The sequence below is a fragment of the Hemiscyllium ocellatum genome, chromosome 24 (genome assembly GCF_020745735.1).
Source record: "Hemiscyllium ocellatum isolate sHemOce1 chromosome 24, sHemOce1.pat.X.cur, whole genome shotgun sequence".
Taxonomy (NCBI): domain Eukaryota; kingdom Metazoa; phylum Chordata; class Chondrichthyes; order Orectolobiformes; family Hemiscylliidae; genus Hemiscyllium; species Hemiscyllium ocellatum.
In genome coordinates this window covers 33,591,862-33,614,952 of record NC_083424.1, presented here as the reverse complement: position 1 = coordinate 33,614,952, position 23,091 = coordinate 33,591,862, and the positions used below count along the sequence as shown (strand labels likewise).

General features: G+C 41.7%; 1 protein-coding gene across 1 annotated transcript in view; it reads left to right on the top strand.

The window, feature by feature from the left end:
• The window catches only part of LOC132827357 (calcium-binding protein 7), a 62,959-nt gene that overhangs the window by 22,898 nt on the left and 16,970 nt on the right, over positions 1–23,091 (top strand). The window contains exon 3 of the mRNA XM_060844012.1: positions 15,060–15,172. Within this exon, the coding sequence (XP_060699995.1) occupies positions 15,060–15,172 (113 nt within the window). The remainder of the gene's footprint in view (positions 1–15,059; positions 15,173–23,091) is intronic.

The following is a 23,091-nucleotide window of genomic DNA, read 5'->3' as shown; positions in this document are numbered from 1 at the left end:
CAAATTGCTTACGCTCTTTTAAATTCCCTTTCCAAATGTATCCACTTCGCTATTAAAAATTATCATGGAATACTGGATGTGACAGCAAAACACTTTGGGAGATCAATCAATTCTTTGTAATACCTTGTTCCATTAATTGGCTACTTTTCTTTAATTGCTACAGTCAGGCAACAGTTGAAATGCTTAATTTTGTTCTACTGTCCAAAATGCAGTGGACCTTCAGCATTTGAAATTTTTGCTTTAGGCACAATCCAAGTATTATCTGAAATTGCACTAATTTTGAGAAGTATATTTCTCTCTCAACATTCTGCTTAAATTTATTTGCAAACCACCAAATGCAAAAACTGCCTAAATCTGCTCAGTGTTTTATAAATGTTTTTTAAAAATATGTATTTTGCATTAAATACGGTGCTGGGCAAGCACAGCAGGTCAGGCAGCATCTGAGGAACAGGAGAATTGATATTTTGGAAGGGCTTATGCCCAAAACGTCGATTCTTCTGCTCCTGGGATGCTACCTGACCTGCTGTGCTTTTCTTGACTCTGATCTCCAGCATCTGCCGTCCTCACTTTCTCCTATATTTGCATTAAGAATTTGATGCCTTTCATGAGTGGTAATTTGCTGGAGTTTTAATAGTATATATGATAAATGGTTTCTCACCAACAAAAGCATTTTAAATCAGAATCTAGCCTGACCATGTAACTCAATTTTAAATTGAGCATGATTTTAAGGCCTCTGTACGGTAGTCAGTTTCTTTTAAATTGAAAACAATTACACAGTTTTCATAACTAAATATGCACTGATTGTAACAAGGTCAGCCAGGTAGATTTCATAGAATATGAGTTCTCTGATTGGGGCTGTTAACCTGGTCCAATCAGGGAGCCCGGGCTGACAGATATAAACAGGAGAGTCAGAGGTTCTATTCATTCTGAGAACTAGCCCTGAGGATGCCAGACCAGTGTCAAGTACTATGCACATGTAAATAAAGGATGACTTTGTGACAGGATACTGGCTTCTGTGAAGTTATTACAATATATTTGCATCTTTGCACCTAAAAGGGCAAAATTCAGTTTATGAACCATCTTCACCCCACCCTTTAAAAGGCCTGCAAATGGGCGCAATTAGTGAAAAGTCACAATGCTGATTAATTTGTGGGCGGCACGGTGGCACAGTGGTTAGCACTGTTGCCTCACAGCGCCAGAGACCCAGGTTCAATTCCTGCCTCAGGCGACTGACTGTGTGGAGTTTGCACATTCTCCCCATGTCTGCGTGGGTTTCCTCCAGGTGCTTCGGTCTCCTCCCACAATCCAAAAAATGTGCAGGTTAGGTGAATTGGCCATGCTAAATTGCCCGTAGTGTTAGGTGAAGAGGTAAATTTAGGGGAATGGGTCTGGCTGGGTTACGCTTCGGTGGGTCGGTGTGGACTTGTTGGGCCGAAGGGCCTGTTTCCACACTGTAGGGAATCTAATCTAATTTACTCATTGGTTTTGTACGTGGAGTCAGCTTCTATTGTAATGCTTTTACACGAGAGGAAATAAATTGCCGAAACTCAGTTTAAAGTTTGATGCTCTGTGTTCTTTAGCATTGGTCTAGCCAATTTTCATTAAGTTGCAATGAACAGAATAATAAAAATTCCAAAGCCTAAATATTTAAAACTATTGATATTTAGAATGTTTTATAGTTATTATTTACTATGGTCATGCAAAACAACAGTAGGTAGTTCTTTTATAATACAATGGTTGCATATTAGAGACAGCACTTAAAGTGTTGGTGATATAATTTCATTACAGCTAACACACGTTGTAAAAGTTTGTGGTTTAGAAACAGTGTCCCCAATTCGTTAAATGTGTTACAGTGAATTTGCGTAAACGAAATGTGTGTTATAGAAGAATGACCCGTACGTGATTCCGCGGTTATATGAATACAAGCTGCACACTATGCTGACTAAGAACTATATCGCTGTTCCTTCAGTGTTGCTGGATCAAAGTCCTGCATTTCCCCTTCTGATAAGACTGTGGGTGTACTTTCCCATAAGGACTGGAGTGGCTCAAGTTGGCTTATCTCTTTCTCGTGGGTAATAAAAGCTAGCTTAACCAGCAATGCCTACATCTCACTAAACAGTTTTTTTCATGCATTGTTTGAAACTAATTATAAACTGCAATTTGCTACAATTGACACAAATTAGTCATATTGTTATTGCTCATTTTCTTTTCTGAAGAATAAACTAGTTGGCATGTGACCACGTTCTCACCTTGTATACTCCTTTCAATATTCTAGCTTCTTCTACGTTAAGTAGAAAACCGCAGCACAATACAGCAGACAATGTGCTGCAGCACCATATTATTTCTAAAAATCACCACAATTCATTGGCTAAGTAATCTAATTATGATGTAATTGGATTCATTATTAGCTACCGTAGGGAGAGGTATTGCAATGCTTTTCATTAGAATTGGGTTACAGTTAATTGCAAATAAGAGATCTCAATATGTGGAACAGTTGCTGGAAGTAGTAAAATTGTATGCTGCGAACTGTTCACTAAATATCTGTTTCCCTCCGAATTTATGCTACATGTATCGAAAGCTGTAGTGTTTCCTTGGTTGTTTAAATTTTAATCTTTTATCCCATATACCTATTTAAGATTATTCTAATTCCAGTCACAGTTCAGATTGAAAAATATAGCAATCGAGCACCATCTTCCAACTTAATGCAGAATGGAGGAAAAATATTGCAAACCTCTGAATGCCACGTGAAGTTTGACTTTCAAGCGTGTAACTATTTCAGTCTTTGGCCTCAATAAATACCATGTAACAACTAGAACATAAGTACATTTGAAAAAAAAAAATTCTTAATCTTTCTATTTATGAATATTGTGTCTTTATTATTTTCTTTTGGTAGGTTTCCATCAAAAATTCAATTTCAGATCAAATTTTTTTTGGATTAGATTACTTACAGTGTGCAAACAGGCCCTTCGGCTCAATAAGTCCACACCGACCCAGACCCATTCCCCTACACCTAACACTACGGGCAATTTAGCATGGCCAATTCACCTAATCTGCACATTTTTGGACTGTGGGAGGAAACCAGAGCCCCCAGAGGAAACCCACGCAGACACGGGGAGAATATGCAAACTCCACACAGTCAGTCACCTGAGCCGGGAATTGAACTCAGGTCTCTGGCGCTGTGAGGCAGCAGTGCTAACCACTGTGCCACCCATTTTATAAATCTTTCTCTTGTGCCTTAACAGGTCAACAATTCATCAATCGCATTGCAGTGCATTCACATTAACGAAATGTGCGTTAAAGTAGAACAATCTGTTGTTTCATTTATTAAGCATCTTCAATACATAGTTAAAGAAAATCACATAGAACTCCACAAATGAGATGGTCAGGAAATTAATGTTAAACTATGAAGAGTGGAATTTGGAGTTCAATCCGTAGTTTGATTAAAAGGTCTAGCTTGAATAACATTTTTTAAGTTGGATAGAGAACTGAAGAAATGGAAGGCTTTTAGAAGGAATCATTCAACAATAGAGCTGAAGGCTGGGTGCTGGTGGGATCAAGGGAGGTCATGCCAGATAAATGAAGGGTGCTGAATCTGATAGAAATTTGAATAAAGTAAGGCCACAGAGGGATTTGGACACAAAAATCTGAAATGCATTGGGGAGCCACTGTACATCAACAAGAATGAATGTGGATGAGCAAATATAATGGAAGACAGCACCATAAATTTTGCTAGGTGTTGGACAATTTAGAACTTAGTCCAGTCCAGAATTAGAGCACAAATATCAAGCTGACACTGTAGTGCAGTGTCGAAATGCTGCACCGTTAGTGGTGCTGTCTTTCAGATGAGATTTTATCAACCCTCTCAGGTAAGATGAATCTTATGGCTGTAACTTCTAAGAAGAACAGGGGAATATTATTGTTGTGATGACCAATCCTTCTTCCTCAACCTGCATCATGCAAACAGCTTATCTGAATATTGTCACATTGCTGTTTGTGAGAGCCTGTTGTGTATAAATAGGCTGTCCTGATTCCTATCCTATTAAAGTGTGTACTTTATTGGCCATGAAGTATTCTGAGGGTACAATCATGAAAGATGTTATCTAAATACATTTTTTTTTGGTGTGGGCAATCATGGTGATGACTCAGCTTATTTAAATCCCACCGAATAATTTATTTCAAATTTAGAATAGCAATCCATTATTATTATCTAACAGATATCTAGAAAGGTTGTGGAAAGCAGTTTCATATGGTGCAGTGGTAGTGTCCCTACTTCTGAGCCAGAAGTCCTGGGTTCTAGTACCATCAGCTCTTGAGGTGTGTTATAACATTTGTGGATAGGTTGATTAGAAAATAACTGGGCTTTGCTGGTGGGCAAACATTTATTACCCATCTACTGTAGGTTGTAGTGAGTTGCCTTCATGAACTAATGCAGTCCATTTGCCAGAAGTGCTGATAGGAAGGGAGTTGCAGGATTTTTAACACAGCGATCCTGAAAGCATTATATTTTCAAGTCAGGGTGGTGAGTAGGTTAGAGGAGAACTTGAAAGTGGTTGTATTCCCATGATGTTGCCGTCTTTTGGCGCTGTCATGGATTTAGAAATACATCTAAGAAGGCTTGGTGAATTTCTGTAGTGTATCTTGTGGATGACAGTGGTAGATGGAGTGATGTTTGTGGATGTGGGCTGCATTGACCTGGAAGGTATCTAGCTTCTTGAGTATTTTCAGAGCTTCACTCATCCTGGCAAGCGGAGGGCAATCAATCATACTCCTGACTTGTGCCTTGTAGATGGTGGACAGGTTTCTGGGAGTCAGGAGCCGAGTTTATTGCTGCAGTATTCATAAATTCTGACCTGCTCCTGTAGCCTCAGTATTTATAAGGCAACTCCAGCTCAGTTCCTGATCAATGATAAAGCTCAGGATGTCGATATTGGGTGTTCCAGCAATGGTAATCCTATTGAAAGTCAAGGAATTATTTCAAATCTTGATCTCTAGCAATTAAGAGCACCCATTGTGTGTAATAATTATCTTCTTGTCATTGTCAGCAAAGCAACTGTAATCAGGCAAAGCCACTTAAAGCAGAACCTATAATTCCTATTTCCCAGTGAGTGCAAAATGGTGGCATCTACCCTAGCAGAGCACTGATCATCATCACAGATCATATTGACCTTTAACCCGGTGTCACAAAGCTCGTCCTTTTTTATTCTCTAAAAGCTGTTCCTTGGCTCAAGGATACTCTGCCCTTGATTCTTTCAGAGGGTCAATAAACCAGGCCGGGCTCCAATCAGACTGGTTTGATACAGAGATGAAAAGGATTCTGAGAGGGCTTTTGTTTGTATGTAAACAGATGAGTCTTCAGGCCAAGTGGTCATGTTTTAGAATTGATCTGTAGAATGAAAGGGGAGAGGTCAGCTCTCTAGCTGAGCAGTTTAGTTCAATCCAGAACTGGTTGGGAGTTCAACAGTGAGGTGTGTGGAAACTCTCTCTTTTGCCCTTCTAACCTGTAAGCATCTGACCCTTTTTTGTACTATGTTTTAAAGAGGATTTGCTGATTGGGAGTGTTGTGTATATTTGGAACAGTATACTTAACTCTAGATAGACTGAGTTCTGTAGGGGTTCTTTATTCTATTCTTCGTGTTTCATTATGTAATTTTGTGAATAAATTTTTTGTCTGTTTTAAACCTAGGAATCAACCTCGCTAACTTAACCTGGGTAATTTTCACTGCACATTTACCGAAACAAATTGCAAAGTAATGGTCTGGGCTGCCTGCTTAAGGATGTTTAGAGTGGTCTGGCCTAGTCCAAAACACCCAGGGCAATGCTTGGACCCAATTCTCTATCTGGGTCCAGCCTGGCTACATTGCTAGTGTGGCCTCCAGCAGCTGGTTAAATAGTAACCATCATCTCCACCATCACCTCCAGTTCCCTGCCCGCGAAACATGAAGCACGGTTTCCTTTCTAGGGCTTTCTTGGTTTAGTAATAACAATGGAAAACCACCTTGTGAGAGGTGGTTCCTGATGTGCACAATCTGAAGTGGTGTGCTACTGGGCTTTAGAGATGTCAGCAATGATGTGAACACTGCAACCAGCAGTGAATACTTCGGCCTCTCTTATAGCACAATTCCACAAGAAACGCACCTCAGAGCCCAGCTGAATAATTAATGAAGTGACAAGTGGAAGATTGAATGAGAACAGTCACCTGTGAGTCTTGGCTGACCAGATGCTATGAATCTTATTCAACAAATCACTTTAATTGCAAACGGGAAAATTTCACCCCAGGGCTCATTTGGGTGAGTGAAATTATAAACCCTTTCTTTAGAAATACAGAAACAATTTTATTAAAAGTAGAGAAAAATGGAAATTTTCACAAAAGAGCACATTTGCAATGTGATTGAATATACTAAGCAGAGACATTCTTCCACAATTGTTGACATAAATTAGAAGATCTTTACTCTAGTTCTTGTTTAAAAAGTGAGGTCTGCAGATGCTGGAGATCAGAGCTGAAAATGTGTTGCTGGTTAAAGCACAGCAGGTCAGGCAGCATCCAAGGAACAGGAAATTCGACGTTTCGGGCCAGAGCCCTTCATCAGGATGAAGGGCTCTGGCCCCAAACGTCGAATTTCCTGTTCCTTGGATGCTGCCTGACCTGCTGTGCTTTAACCAGCAACACATTTTCTAGTTCTTGTTTCTCTATCCATGAACAGGCATTATTTGAGTCTAATGTACTGTCTCTGAAGTGCAATAATTGCTTTATCTACCTTCATTAAAATTCACCAAAGATGGAACGGATATACTAAATAGAAAGATCTACTGGCTGCAAGTTAAGGTAAAGTGTTCACTAGTATTTTCTGTTCCCAGTTCCTCCTGGTGCTTCGGTTTTCTCCCACAGCCCAAAGATGTGCAGGTCAGGTGAATTGGCCATGCTAAATTGCCCATAGGGATAGGTGCATTACTCAGAGGGAAATGGGCTGAAAATGTGTTGCTGGAAAAGCGCAGCAGGTCAGGCAGCATCCAAAGAGCAGGAGAATCGACGTTTCGGGCATGAGCCCTTCTTCAGGAATGAGGAAAGTGTGTCCAGCAGGCTAAGATAAAAGATAGGGAGAAGGGACTTGGGGGAGGGGCGTTGGAAATGCGATAAGTAAAAGGAGGTCAAGGTGAGGGTGATAGGCCGGAGTGGGGATGAGGGCGTAGAGGTCAGGAAGAAGATTGCAGGTTAGGAAGGCAGTGCTGAGTTCGAGGGATTTGACTGAGACAAGCTGGGGGGAGGGGAAATGAGGAAACTGGAGAAATCTAGTTTCATCCCTTGTGGTTGGAGGGTTCCTAGGTGGAAGATGAGGTGTTCTTCCTCCAGCCGTCGTGTTGCTATGGTCTGGGGATGGAGGAGTCCAAGGACCTGCATGTCCTTGGTGGAGTGGGAGGGGGAGTTGAAGTGTTGAGCCACAGGGTGGTTGGGTTGGTTGGTCCGGGTGTCCCAAAGGTGTTCCCTGAAGCATTCCGCAAGTAGGCGGCCTGTCTCCCCAATATAGAGGAGGCCACATCGGGTGCAGTGGATGCAATAGATGATGTGTGTGGAGGTACAGGTAAATTTGTGGCGGATATGGAAGGATCCCTTGGGGCCTTGGAGGGAAGAAAGGGGGGAGGTGTGGGCGCAAGTTTTGCATTTCTTACAGTTGCAGGGGAAGGTGCCAGGAGTGGAGGTTGGGTTGGTGGGGGGTGTGGACCTGACGAGGGAGTCACGGAGGGAGTGGTCTTTTCGGAACGCTGACAGGGGAGGGGAGGGAAATATATCCCTGGTGGTGGGGTCCGCTTGGAGGTGGCAGAAATGGCGACGGATGACGTAATGTATGTGGAGGTTGGTGGGGTAGGTGAGGACCAGTGGGGTTCTGTCCTGGTGGCGATTGGAGGGGGGGGCTCAAGGGCAGAGGAGCGGGAAGTGGAGGAGATGCGGTGGAGGGCATTGTCGATCACATCTGGGGGGTAATTGCGGTCTTTGAAGAAGGAGGCCATTTGGGTTGTACGGTATTGGAACTGGTCCTCCTGGGAGCAGATGCGATGGAGACAAAGAAATTGGGAATATGGGATGGCATTTTTACAGGGGGCGGGGTGGGAGGAGGTGTAGTCCAGGTAGCTGTGGGAGTCGGTCAGTTTGTAGTAAATGTCCGTGTTGATTCGGTCGCCCAAGATAGAAATGGAAAGGTCTAGGAAGGGGAGGGAGGAGTCTGAGACGGTCCAGGTAAATTTGAGGTCGGGGTGGAAGGAGTTGATAAAGTGGATGAACTGTTCAACCTCCTCATGGGAGCACGAGGCAGCACCGATACAGTCATCGATGTAGTGGAGGAAAAGGTGGGGGGTGGTGCCAGTGTAGCTGTGGAAGATGGACTGTTCTACATATCCTACCAAGAGGCAGGCATAGCTTGGGCCCATGCGGGTGCCCATGGCTACTCCTTTGGTTTGGAGGAAGTGGGAGGATTGGAAAGGGAGGCGTGCTAGTAGTTTGGCGCACCAATCTCTACTCCGCTGAGGCTAAACGCCAGCTCGCAGACACCTCCTCCTACTGCCCCCTTGACCATGACCCCATCTCCCACCACCAAACCATCATCTCCCAGACCATCCATAACCTCAGTACCTCAGAGAATCTCCCATCCACCGCCTCTAACGTCATAGTCCCACAACCCCGCACCGCCTGTTTTTACCTCCTGCCCAAATTCCACAAACCTGACTGCCCCAGCCGACCCATTGTCTCAGCCTGCTCCTGCCCCACAGAACTCATCTCTGCATACCTCGACACGATCCTGTCCCCCTTAATCCAAGAACTCCCCACATACGTTCGAGACATCACCCACGCCCTCCACCTCCTCCATGATTTTTGCTTTCCCGGTCCCTGATGCCTTATCTTTACCATGGACATCCAGTCCCTGTACACATCCATCCCCCATCACGAAGGACTCAAAGCCCTCCGCTTCTTCCTTTCCCACCGCACCAACCAGTACCCTTCCACTGACACCCTCCTTCGACTGACTGAACTGGTCCTCAGCCTGAGCAACTTCTCTTTCCAATCCTTCCACTTCCTCCAAACCAAAGGAGTAGCCATGGGCACCCGCATGGGCCCCAGCTATGCCTGCCTCTTTGTAGGATATGTGGAACAGTCCATCTTCCGCAGCTACACTGGCAACACCCCCGACCTTTTCCTCCACTACATCGATGACTGTATCGGCACTGCCTCATGCTCCCACGAGGAGGTTGAACAGTTTATCCACTTTACTAACACCTTCCACCCCGACCTCAAATTTACCTGAACTGTCGCAGACTCCTCCCTCCCCTTCCTAGACCTTTCCATTTCTATCTTGGGCGACCGAATCAACACGGACATTTACTACAAACCGACTGACTCCCACAGCTACCTAGATTACACCTCCTCCCACCCTGCCCCCTGTAAAAACGCCATCCCATACTCCCAATTCCTTCGTCTCCGCCGTATCTGCTCCCAGGAGGACCAGTTCCAATACCGTACAACCCAAATGGCCTCCTTCTTCAAAGACCGCAATTTCCCCCCAGACGTGATCGACGGTGCCCTCCATCGCATCTCCTCCACTTTCCGCTCCTCCGCCCTTGAGCCCCGCCCCTCTAATCACCACCAGGACAGAACCCCACTGGTCCTCACCTACCACCCCACCAACCTCCACATACATTGTATCATCCGTCGTCATTTCCGCCACCTCCAAATCGACCCCACTACCAGAGATATATTTCCCTCCCCTCCCCTATCAGCATTCTGAAAAGACCACTCCCTCCGTGACTCCCTCGTCAGGTCCACACCCCCCACCAACCCAACCTCCACTCCCGGCACCTTCCCCTGCAACCTCAAGAAATGCAAAACTTGCACCCACACTTCCCCCCTTACTTCCGTCCAAGGCCCCAAGGGATCCTTCCATATCCGCCACAAGTTCACCTGCACCTCCACACACACCATTTACTACATCCGCTGCACCCAATGTGGCCTCCTCTATATTGGGGAGACAGGCTGCCTACTTGCAGAACGTTTCAGGGAACACCTCTGGGACACCCGGACCAACCAACCCAACCACCCCGTGGCTCAACACTTCAACTCCCCCTCCCACTCTGCCATTGCCAGACCATAGCAACACGACGGCTGGAGGAAGAGCGCCTCATCTTCCGCCTAGGAACCCTCCAACCACAAGGGATGAACCTAGATTTCTCCAGTTACCTCATTTCTCCTCCCCTCACCTTGTCTCAGTCAAATCCCTCGAACTCAGCACTGCCTTCCTAACCTGCAATCTTCTTCCTGACCTCTCCGCCCTCATCCCCACTCCGGCCTATCACCCTCACCTTGACCTCCTTCCACCTATTGCATTTCCAATGCCCGTCCCCCAAGTCCCTTCTCCCTACCTTTTATCTTAGCCTGCTGGACACACTTTCCTCATTCCTGAAGAAGGGCTCATGCCCGAATCATCGATTCTCCTGCTCCTTTGATGATGCCTGACCTGCTGCGCTTTTCCAGCAACACATTTTCAGCTCTGATCTGCAGCATCTGCAAGCCTCACTTTCTCCTCAGAGGGAAATGGGTCTGGGTGGGTTACTCTTTGGTGGGTCAGTGAGGACTGGTTGGGCTGAAAGGCCTGTTTCCACACTGTAGGCAATCTAATCTAAAAAAAAGGATCGTGGTGTTTAGTGTGAATTAATAATAGCAAAGATGATTTTTGCTATTCACAAATGTTTTTGTTCCCCATTAACTGTGCTACGCACTGAGGATCCAGCTTCAGGTACATTTCGAATCCTTCCCAATGGTAATTTGAAATCTAAATAATAAAGAGTCCAGGACACTACTAGAGACTTTGACAAACATCTACCACTAGACTGGCAAGAACTTAGACATCGAACTGTATGATTTCTCATGTTAAAAGTCAAACATCTGCCGTGCTGAATCATGAAGGATCATTTTGTTCTGCGTGTTCATGTGCAAAAGAGAAATCTCTTTGAACCAAAATTGGCTTCTTTGAATAATCTGAATTTTGCCTAATTAGATTATTTTGCATTATCATTTTTGACTTCACATTCCTGCCTAATGCCTGCAGTTATTTTAAAGTTGTGACCTCTTATTGTGAGTAAATATTCAATAATTATCACAAGGTATTCCAAAGATTTGTTAAAATAGTCATAATCACGTTGGTAGATTTCACCACCTACAAAATAACCCCATAGACTTGAACCTGAAGCATGAAAAGCTCTGTGATACTAATAATAGTATCCAGTAACTGCTTGTGTTGTCACTCACTTCTCTAAATTGATCCTAGTTAGTTGCTGCAGTTCTGCACAAATACCCATGAGCTGTACGAAAGCTTCCTACAAGTTCCATGTAAAATTGTTAACAATGTTATATAATGGTCAGTTTGAGGCAAGTGCTATCTGCACAGAAGTCAGTTTAAATAACATTCATGAGCAGGTTCAATGTTACATTAGCAATTCAGATTTGTACTCCTGTTCACAATCAATTCCAAAGATGATCGTTAGATATAAGCATCATGAGATTCTCAACTGCAGATGTGTTGGTAATTTTAAGATACGCTGATGGGGTTTTATGATGATTTTCCAGGCATGTGATAAGTAGCAGCCTAAATGCCAATTAGTGGGAGGGAACATTAACATTTCTTCTCAAATTCTGATATAAATTTGTCATGTTGATAAATCATAGTTGCTAGTGACCTAACTAAGCAGGGTTACTTCTTTCAGATTTACACAATCAGTGCATATTCAGGTGTGCGTTCTGGAATATGCTATGTCTTTTACCTTTTAATCTGCTTTTAAGGGGGATGAAGTCCCCTTAAAAACTTTCCTGCTGTCTGGAATATAGGGTATAACCTAAATAGGGTGGAAACCCAGTAGAATCAGGGTCTTTGTCAAAGCTCTGTCATTCTTTGGGATGGTTGGGGAGGAAGTAAAATTCTTGTATCCATACTCCAACGTAGGTATTTTAATTATTTATCTGTATGTAATGTAATTATCAGTATGTTATTTCTATAATGCTGTGTATCTTTTTTTAGTAACATAGCAGCACTGTATTGATGGGAGTTGACCAGAATTAGAATTCGTTTACGTGGCGCCTGATGCATCTCTCCAGACATTGCAAACATCCGCCAACCTACCTTTGCAGTATAGTATTGGTGTTATGAAGATAAATGCACAGCCAATGGGTATGCAGTTTGATACAAAAAGCAGCAAATGAAATTCAAGTATGTTGATTGAGGAAAGATTGTTGGCCAGTGCAACAGTTGTATATTTTGCATCCACCTTGACTATCATTTGACATTGGATAAGCATATGGAGGTTATTGGGCTAGTGTAGGTTAGGTAGGCTTCGGTCGGCGCAACATCGAGGGCCGAAGGTTCTGTACTGTGCTGTATTTTTCTATGTTCTATGTTCTATTTCAATTTGGCACATCCTATGTTCAAAGCACATCTAACAACCAAACACTGGATAATGCACTGGAATGTTGGCCAAGGTCAAATGCTTGATCTATGTTATTGGCACTCAATCAACAAACATTTATTGTTGAGGCTAGAGAGCTAGCATGTGAGTCAGACTGCTGCTGTTAAGATGATAAAGATTGAACTGAATCAAATTGACAGGGACATAATCCTGTAGAAGCATTGAAAATTCCTTGATCACCTTTTCTCAAAGGATGATCTTGTTCGTCATCTGAGCTGATTGGTAGGATTCTGGTGGGTATGTAAATGATGCTAATCTACGCCCGCTAGGTTCTGTTGCATATAGGTCAGGATACTGAAGATGACTGAGTTTTGGATAAATTGTTGGCTCAAAATTTCTGCTCCTTGCATTTTCTGTCTGTTTTTGACATGTGCTTGCTGAAAAGGAAGTTTTTTTTTCTTTGATTGCACAATTCCTATGGCAAAGATATGGTATGGTAAAATGAAAGGCTAAATAAAGCCTTTATAGACTTAACACTTACTTTAGCCACCACAAGAGTGCATGCCAGCCAAAATCCCCCATGAAGTTCACATTGGCTACATATCCAGTACAACTTAGACTAGGGACACAGTGGTTGAGACCAAATTCTTCCATGTACAATGAAAGATTCTTCTTACTCATCTTCGGTCCCATATTTGTTCTTGTTCCCTTCCTCCACCTCCTGTCAAATTAGTTCAAACCTTCCCCAAATTGCACGTAATATATGTACTAACATGTAACTCACGGCAATGTATTTTTCAGAAGCTGCAGCGATCCAGTATAGTAACTTGCTAAATTATATAAGAGTGCAAGTTGAATGCATAATTACCATTGCATTATCATTGTTACAACAAATACTGATAAAATGTTAATATGCCAGTAAATGTCATTTATTTCCATCATTGTAACATATTCAGAAACAATGAAAACATTTCTAATGATCATTGATACCATTCTGGAATTAGAAATATTGGAGGTATTGATGATCTCTCATCATTGCATTTAATTTTCTTGCTTGCTTTCTCTCATTTCAAAGGTCCTTTCAAATCAAAAGGTAAGCTAGACTACCATAGGCATTGGCAACCCCACTCTTAATACAGCTTTATGATTACTAGTTATAAATCAGCGTTTGATGAAAGTCATTCTATCTTCCTGTATTCCAGGGTTTAATATGACAATAAATTCTCCTCTTCAAAGTAACGGCCTAGAAATTTGATAGCAACTGTTCTAAGTATACTGACATAAATAGGAGAGTGTACCCATCTGACTGTGCTACGCAGGAAATGCAGCACCCACTGAATTGGGCGAATCTATAGGTATCTAGGGCACACGCTAGATGTACTAAAAACCTTCAATGCAACAAGGAACATCTGCTTGTTTTAGGAGCCTTTTCAGAAGCTTGTCGGTCCCCCCACCCGTGTTAACAGCAAGAACCTTGCAGCAGAGCTTTTAAAAAGGGTCATCCATTTGATAGTTATTTGCTGGCTGGTCTTCTTGTGGGAAGTTGGCACCTGAGTCTATTTTGTCCTGTACATCAGAGAGCAAAATGTGAATGCTTGCAATCCACCAAGAAGGAACGTACTTGGCTGTGTGAGATGTTATGGCCATAACCGGAGTCTCAAACCAAGATTTGCCCCGTGGCTGTCAAAGTCACAGAGACCTTCAATTTTATGTTTTAGTGTGATTCCAGGAAAGTGGTAGTGTGTTAATGTCATTGGACTAGAGTTCTTCAACTCTGATCTCCAGTGCTCACATTCTCCTAGTAATCCAGAGTCACAGTTTTGGGTACTTGGGTTCAAGTCACACCAAAACAGATGGTGAAATTTGAATTCAATAAAAATTTGGAATTAAAAGCTTGTCAAATGGTGACCATGTAATGACTGTCAAAATCCATGGTTCACCAATGTCCTTTGGAGAAGGAAATCTGTCATCCTGACCTAGACTCCAGACCCACAGCAGTGGCATTGACTCTTAATTGCTCTCTGAAATGGTGTATAAAGACATGCAATTCAAGGGCAATTAGGTATGGGTAACAAATGCCAGCTCAGCTGGTGATACCCATATTCCAGGGATGAATGAACAAAAGGCTGCAGAAGGTCACTCAATTTGCCTCTACTGCAGTAGGGAAGTGACAAACTCAATGTATATGAGTGCATGCCCTGGTTACCTTTAGCGGAAGCTAGAGAGGCCCTATTTCCCATCTGTCTCCATTAGTCCACCCCCTATAATTTGACACACAGCCATTAAACAGCATCGTATATGAGCTCTATATCCAAGTACCTGTAAATGGAATGTGCAGATAACCCCAGCTCCTGCAGCACACTCACTGCACCCTTTTCCAGGCATGAAGAAATCTCTAAGCATACATATCATTTTGTTCAATGAGTGAATGCAAATGACAGAGAAGCCTGAGACTTCAATCCCTGTTTTCATTCCTGGGAGATGAACACAGTATTCGTTGTAGCTCCAGGTCACTATCCAATGCTAACACAAGAGTACAATGTGATTCAATTTATGTTTTTGTTAGGTGGTGTCACAAATTTAGAATATCCCGTACTAACTCTGTATTATGACTTCAGGTGATGGACAGGTGGACTTTGAAGAGTTTGTGACGTTGCTAGGACCTAAACTGTCATCAGCTGCAATTCCAGAGAAGTTCCATGGAACCGAATTTGATAATGTTTTTTGGAAGGTAAGGCATCAGGGGAACAATGTCAACTTAAGTACCAGCAACATTATGCAACTGAAAAAAATGCCCCAGGACTTAATTTGCTCTCATAGCTATGTGTTTATTTTTCCATACTTCGACTGAAAAAATGCTGTGGGTTACTAATTCAAAATTCAATTGTAGTCATTGGTTTAGTAAGTTAAGGATCTGCTATGTATCTGCTTTATCACTGTACATCATTTCCATGAATTTTCTTGGTGTATTTCAACCTATCTGTAGAGGTGGCCTGATCATGTCTGGATTAAGTGACCATTGCTCCAGTCCTTTGTGGAGGCAGTGGCCCAGAGGTCAGAGTAAGCTTGCTCACATCAACCCAAAAAGCCAGATTTCCTGGTCAGCTAACTATTAACTTTGCCAGTTTGTGTCTTCTGGCTGCATGTGATGAAGTCCCAAGAGCTGTTGACTAATCAGACAGCAGACATCTCTTCAGTCCCAGCAGCACCACCTGCAGTGATGGTCACTGCAGAGATTGCAGGCAGTCCCCTCATGAAAAGCAGCAATGCATCTGGATCACATGGAAAGGCTTCACATAGTGAATGGACCATAAGGCATTAACATACATGGGTGACAACTATTATTGGATAGCCCCAAACAGGAGGACCCCAGTCAGAACCCACAGTCAAGCCAGTGGGTTTTATCAGATGTAACATGACAGTAGAAAGAGGCACTTAATTGATTATTAATTGACTACATAAGGGCCTCAGTTGTTCAAAGGATGGCAGGCCACCCACAACTGGTACAATTGTGCCAGCAGTGGGCAGGCAGAGGGCATAATGCCCCTGCCTCCCAGCGCACTCATACAGGAAACATAAAACTCTGGGCTCTTTTTCCCAAGGCCCAACTTTGTATTCTCTCTTTTCCCAACTACATCCAACCTTCCCTCAGCAGTCCACAATGTGGGCATTGATTCATCCAAGATGTGAGTAATGAGAACTTCTCAGAAAATAACCGATCAGTTGAACATTGCTAGAACAACTGGTAATGCCTGCATATGTATGAATAGTAACATTGCTGTGATCAGTTCCACATTGTACCAAGGGAGTGTCTTGTGTCTGGTAACATTGAAGTTGCATATCACTGTTGCATCTAATTCCTGATAATGGTGAGGAGGACAGCTCAGTAAATAGCAGTGAATTATATACTAACTGTTCAGTGTGATATCTCCTGCTCATGCTAAGAAGCTTGCAATAGTCTCTTGCTAAGAAAGGTCTGAGATCACATACCACTCATATTACAGACACTTTGCATGCTGTTCTTCATTGGGTTGAGATGTGTAAATTCTGTAAAAATCTCTTCTCCTCTCAAAGGTCCTTAAACCATTTCTGTTCTCTTTCCTCCTCCATAATGTTCAGCACCGACAGATTTGCTTCCTTACCCAGCTGTCATTATCTGAAAAACAGCTCCAGTCAGAGATAATAAATACATCTTGGTCTCTCACCATTCACGCTTATCCTACAGCCTTCGCTAGTCCAACTCCAGTGAGAAATGAAGTAAATGTACTGTGAGAATTAAATAAATCATGAGTCATTTTCTACTCCTATTGCTGCTCAACGAACAATAACCAGAAAAAGTTAGAGACATGTATTCCCTCGGTAATCTGGATCTTATTTTTCTTGTGTTCTCTGCCTGATGGTGAGTACAAGACATAATGCCACAATCTCCAGGGGGGTAGGGGGAAGGAAGCAGGTGCTGAGTACACTGCAACCAGAATGATGATCGAGTCCTGTTCTCTTATCGCCAATCTGATCCAGACCAGCCATCCATCCAACTGTCTCCCCAAATAGTCTGAGTTGCTTTGCCAACACAGATTGCTATAAGCACGTTGTCATTTGGATAGTGATGGCAGAGGTTCCAAATTTCTTTCCATCAAATGGCTGACCAGGAGGAATCATTCCCCTCTCACCCGTGCCATTGAGCTGCGTTGGAAAGAATTACAAGTTCACATTCAATCCATTTGGCCATGTTACGAATGAACTTCCCTTGGCCATCAAGCCTCAGAGTGGGACAGTACCATTTTGCTACAAGGCCTCGATCTCAGAACCAGGGGTAGAAACTATTACTCTTTCCATTAAAGTCAATGGAGAAACTCTTAAGAAAATAACATGCGCTCCAACATACGAAGAATTAAATCCCCAAAGAATATCAAAATGAATCCTGAACCTAAATTGCTCCAGTTCAGGTTAAAATAGCTGAGTAGGTCAGTTTTGACTTTGTTTAGACATTTAAGGTTCACGTCATCCTTCGCTTCTAAATAATATTTGTTTTCTGAACAGAAGCAGAAAGAAACATACCTGTGACTTTATCCTGTAGTGTTACTTACAACTGAACAGCTGCAGCACCAACAAATAGCTGAATGACCTTTTGTTTGGAACTGCAAAATTCAGTAGAACAGTGTTTATGGAGAGAAATCAGGGTTAATGTTTCAGGTCCAGTGACCTTTCTTCAGAACCTTTCTGTAAAGAAGGATCACCAGACTTGAAATATTCACTCTGATTTCTCTCCACAGATGCTGCCAGACCTGCTGAGACTTTCCAGCAAGTTCTGTTTTTGTTTGAGATTTACTGTTCTTTTGATTTTTTTTGTCTAGTGGAAACGTATTTGTCAAGTGTCTGTTTAGTAAATATCTTTAGGAGTGCAGGGGAGATAAAGCTGCAACCAATTTCCAACAATTTTCAGCCTGGCAGCCTTGCACTTATTTAAACTTAGCAATTTTGTTCAGTCTTGCAATAATAATGCTGGGAAAGCCATCCATGAGGTACTAATGACTGGTTGTCGAATGGAAGCAGGGATAATTTCTGTAAATGCAGCAGCCAGTTGAACACACCAACTTTAATGAGATTACCATTAAATAATCTGTTGTAATGATGTTGATTGAGCAACAATTATAAACCAGGATACAGGGGAGAATTCCCCTACTTTTTATTTGAAATAATGCCACGTCTATGAAGTCACACTGAGTGACAGAGGAACACGTGAATGTGGGACATAGAATTTGGGAGCAGGAGTAGGCCATTCAGCCCTGTGAGAGTGTTACCTACTGAGTCATAGTTGATGCTTTTAATGAACAATATGCTTGTTAAAGTGAGAAGACAGTTCTTCTGTGAGTGAGTCAGCTTGGCCTTTTGTGTTAGGAGCATTAAACTACAGATAGATTAGGTGCTGGAAAAGCACAGCAGGTCACAGCATCCGAGGAGCAGGAAAATCAACATTTCGGGCAAAAAGCTCTTCGTCAGGAATGAAGGGCTTCTGCACGAAACGTCGATTTTCCTGCTCAGATGTTGCCTGACCTGCTGTGCTTTTCCAGTCCCACTCTAATGTAGACCCTGATTTCCAGCATCTGCACTATCCACTTCTGTCTATAAATACAGCTGGCAAACTCAGGTTGGCCTTGGGCTGAAAATTTCACTGCAGGAGAAGGAGCTAGTTATTTAGTAAGTATCTATTAACATGGTTTACTCTATTCTTTTGACATCAATGAATAGACAATTGTATAAAATATTTTAGTTAAGTCAAAAAAATTAAGGAAGGCAGAGCAATTGATGTTTCACAGCTGGAGCATGTGGAAGCTCCATATCGTTCCAGGAAAAACATAGGTCTTTTCTCGGGCTGGCAAGATACAACAAGTGGTGTCCCACAGGGATTGATGCTGGAATCTCAACTGGTCACAATTTATAAAAATCACTTGGATGAAGGGAGGGAAGGCATGTTTGCCAAATTTGCCTATGTTCCAAAGTTAGGCCCAGAAAGTAAGTTGTGATGAGGACATAGGCTACAAAAGAATACAAACAGGCTAATTGAATGGGTAACGATCTGGCAAATAGAGGATGCTGTGAAATTGTCCACTTTGGCAAGAATAAGAAAGAAAAATCTTAACAGAATGATAATATGCTTCAAAGCTCTGAAATGCGAGAGATCTGTGCACTTCTGGCTTACAAATCACAAAAGATTAGTATGCAAACAATTAGGAAAACTAAAGGAGTGTTATAATTTACCACAAGAGGAATTGAATACAAAAGTAGGAATATTCTGTTTCAGTCATTCAAGGCATTGATGCAACCACATCTGGAGTGCTACGTATAGTTTTGGTCATCTTATTTAAGGAAGAGTGTAAATATAATGGAAGCACTTTAGAGGAAGTTCACCCAATGAATACTGGAATGGGCAGGATATCTTATGAAGGTTGTCTAATGAGGAGAGGGCTTGACTGGATTAAGAAGAGTAAGAGGTGAATTGATTGAAATATATAAGATCTTGCAGGGTATTGGCATGGTGGATGTGGAGATGACATTTCCTCTGACAGAATCATTAAATAATCATTGTTTAAGAATCACCAGTTATTCATTTACAACTGCCACAAGGCAAATTTTTTTCCAGTCAGAGTCATGATTTTTTTGGAACTCGCTTCATGAAAACCACAGCCCTCGAATATTTTTTATATATAATAAAGATTCTTGTTCCATAAGAAGTTGAAAAAAGATCAGGGTAGTTTGCAACATAGATGTGAGGTTACAGTCCAGTCAGCTGTGATCTTATTGAATGGCAAAACAGGCTTAAGGGTTCAATTGACCTATACCTGCTCATAATTCATATGTAGGTTAAATTACCTAAGAAAACTTTGACCTATTCATTTTAACACTTCATTAAAGAACATTCTGGAGAGCCACTATCCAAATCTAGTAGATTATCGGGTGCTGAAATTTACTTGCATTGTACAAGTTAACTGATCCAAATGATACAATTTTTAAACAATCAAAAACTCTCCAAAGGCCAGTGCCCCAGTGAGTTTTTGATTTAATCTCTTCTTGCAAAATCATTGAAGAATTTACGCAACTAACCCAAAACTAGTATTTATGTGCACTTTATGAAAACACAGTTAGTAGCAATTTAATGCTGAACATATGGTGGGTAATTAGGACAATTTGCAATTAGCCCGCACACTCCGACTAAGAGATGCAAAACTGGCCTGAACCTTATCCTCAGGCTTTGCTTGGCTAATTTGAATATTTACTGGAATGTAGGAAAATGGGAAGTTTACTCATTTCAAGTGTTGACAATGCCCATGAATGAAACTAGTATATAACATTATGAATAGAGCAATTGTATTAAGCTCTACTTTCAAACACATTGCCAGTTAGCTCATGATAAGGTGATCTTAGAGTCAGTAAAATGTACAGAGCAGCACCTAGTTGACTGCAAGACTCAAAATATGCACATCATGTCTTTAATGGCTAACCATGCTATGTCTAACCAGGAGCTTCGTGGCAAACATTATGAGTTCAAGAAAGATGTAAGAGGTGAAGATCTATCCTTCTGACTCTTCAGATTAACTGAATTGGCCTGTCATTCAGTTTCAATGGGACGTAAGGACTGCAGTCAATCAAGCACCAATTAAAATCCAGTCTGTGATCTATATTAACAAAAAAAAAGTTTTGTTCTTTTCTTTTTTATACCAAAGTGCAACCTTTGAGGAAAACAGATATCCTTTGAGAGCAATAGCTTTTCAAGGATTGCTCTTTTCCTACATTACATTCAGCTCAGGGACAAATGCAATTGGGAAAAATCTTCACGAAGCACACTCTTGCAGAATTTCAGAGATTCAAATCCAAGCAATACTTCCTCATGTTTTATCAATTGTTAGCTCCCAAGGGGACAAAGCATTTACAATGCTCAGGAAGTAATCTGCAGGCTGCAGTTCCTTTTTACCTTCAACAAGCCACTAATACAGGGAATATGGATGAGGCAACTCAGTAGGGAGTCACATTGTAGCCACAAGAATGGAATGAGACACTGCAGTTATGATGATAGATTGGAGAAATTGCAATTTGTTTCTGTGAAAAGGAGAAGGCTGAGGAGAGGTTTTCAAAGCCTTCAAGGAGTTGGGTAATGTAGCTGGGGAGACATTGTTCCAATTCATAAAAGGATTGAAAACCAAAGGGCAGAGTTTCAAAATGTTTTGCAAAACAAGCAGATGTTGTTTGAGAGAAAAATCTTTCTCATGCAGTGAGTAGTTAGGTTTCGGAAAGCACTGCCTGGAATTGTGGGTGCAGCTGAAAATGTGTTGCTGGTTAAAGCACAGCAGGTTAGGCAGCATCTCAGGAATAGGGAATTCGACGTTTCGAGCATTGTGGGTGCAGCCAACATCCATCAGTGCACTCAGGAGGAGTGAATTCATGAATGACGATTTAAAAGGAACAATGGAGAAAGTTGTTGGGAAGAAGCAATGGTTTGACACTAAGTCAAAATGCTCAAAGATGTGATGGACTGAGTGGCCTCTATCTGCGCTGAAACAATTCCGATTCTGTGAACTCGCGAGGGGATCAGGTATTGGGGTCAGATGGAATGCCGGTTGTGCACTCCACCCAATATTTAATTCAATGAAATGGAATGTACCAATTTTACACCTAATTGCCATGAGACAGATTAGGTTGAAGTTACCACAAAAATTGTTGAACTCCTCATCATGACTAAAATGATATGCACCTCAATGAAACTATTCTACCACAGAGCATTTTTGTGCACATTTATTCAATGAGTAGCTGAATCATATGAACCAAGCTATAGTTAGACAATAGTTCAACAGGAAACCACTTCTGCATTAACTTTCATCAGTGTTGATAGCCTCTATATGGAAGCATCAATCATGCCCCTGTGGTCAATTACCCTCTTAATAGTCAATGACATGTTATGGCCACTATATCAATATTAATTCTGTCTTTGCGTCAAAAGTGCAGGAAGCTTGTTGTCATTTCTTTGAACTGAAAGTAATTAAACATTCAGCAGCACTTTTAAAGCTCTTAAACCTTTTTTATTTGTTATTCATAGAACTGTTCTCAGTTAAATTAGGGCAGTGTATAATACAGCAAGCAGTTGGAAAAGCTTTGGGGACACAAAAGGTCGTTCAGATTGTCCCAACACATTATCCCAACGAATAGTCAAAAGTTGTTTGAACTGTTACATTGCCTTCCAGTGTAGGCAGGAAGGCACTGGTGAAGTACTTGCATTTCTTAAATAGAAGACCATTGAAGATGGAATTTATGGAGATCATCCCAAGAAGATGGGACAATTTTATGTTAAGGAAATAGTCAACAATCTGGCCCAATGGCTGGGTGCCTCTCTAGTACTGTTATGGCGAGATCTTGGACAAGTTTTCCCAATTTGTTATAGTTGCAGATAGAATACCTCTAATCATTAAGCTCCTGGGAAAGTAGGGTTGAATCAGCTTCCCTTCTTTATTCACATGCTCTCCCAGTTAATCGCAACAAGGTTAATTTACAAAGGACCACTTTCCTGTCAGTGCCCTTTGCCTGAACCAAATGATGAGTTAGCAAAAGAGTTTATTACTTATTAAAACCAGAAGAAATAATAACACAACACACATACACAGCAGATAATAGAGAATTTTGACTGTTACATTGAATGATTCTGGTTGTGTTGATGGTGATAGTTGAGCAGTTAATTTTTTAAAGAATATATTTTTATTGAAAAATAGGTTTTTAATATTACAACAAATACAAAACAATACAATTCAAAACAATACAAAGGACGAACACCAAAAAAATGTAAAAAACCCAAACCACCCTCATGTACAAACGTAAAAATATGTACATAAAAAAATTCAAACTACTTAACTAAATAAATAATAACTAACAACGAACTAAAATAATAATAACACAACTCAGCCAAACAAAACACTTACTGTCGAATATCAAGAACATTAGTTTTCACATATGCAGATGTTTGCAGTTCCTCCTCTCTGGATATTGGACTCGTAAAGCACAATTGTTACAGCTATATAAAAGCCCTTGTTAGTGTGGCAGACAAATCTGTATGGAGGTATTCCAAAATGGGCTGCCATGTCTTATAGAAATTCTTGGTTTTGTGGT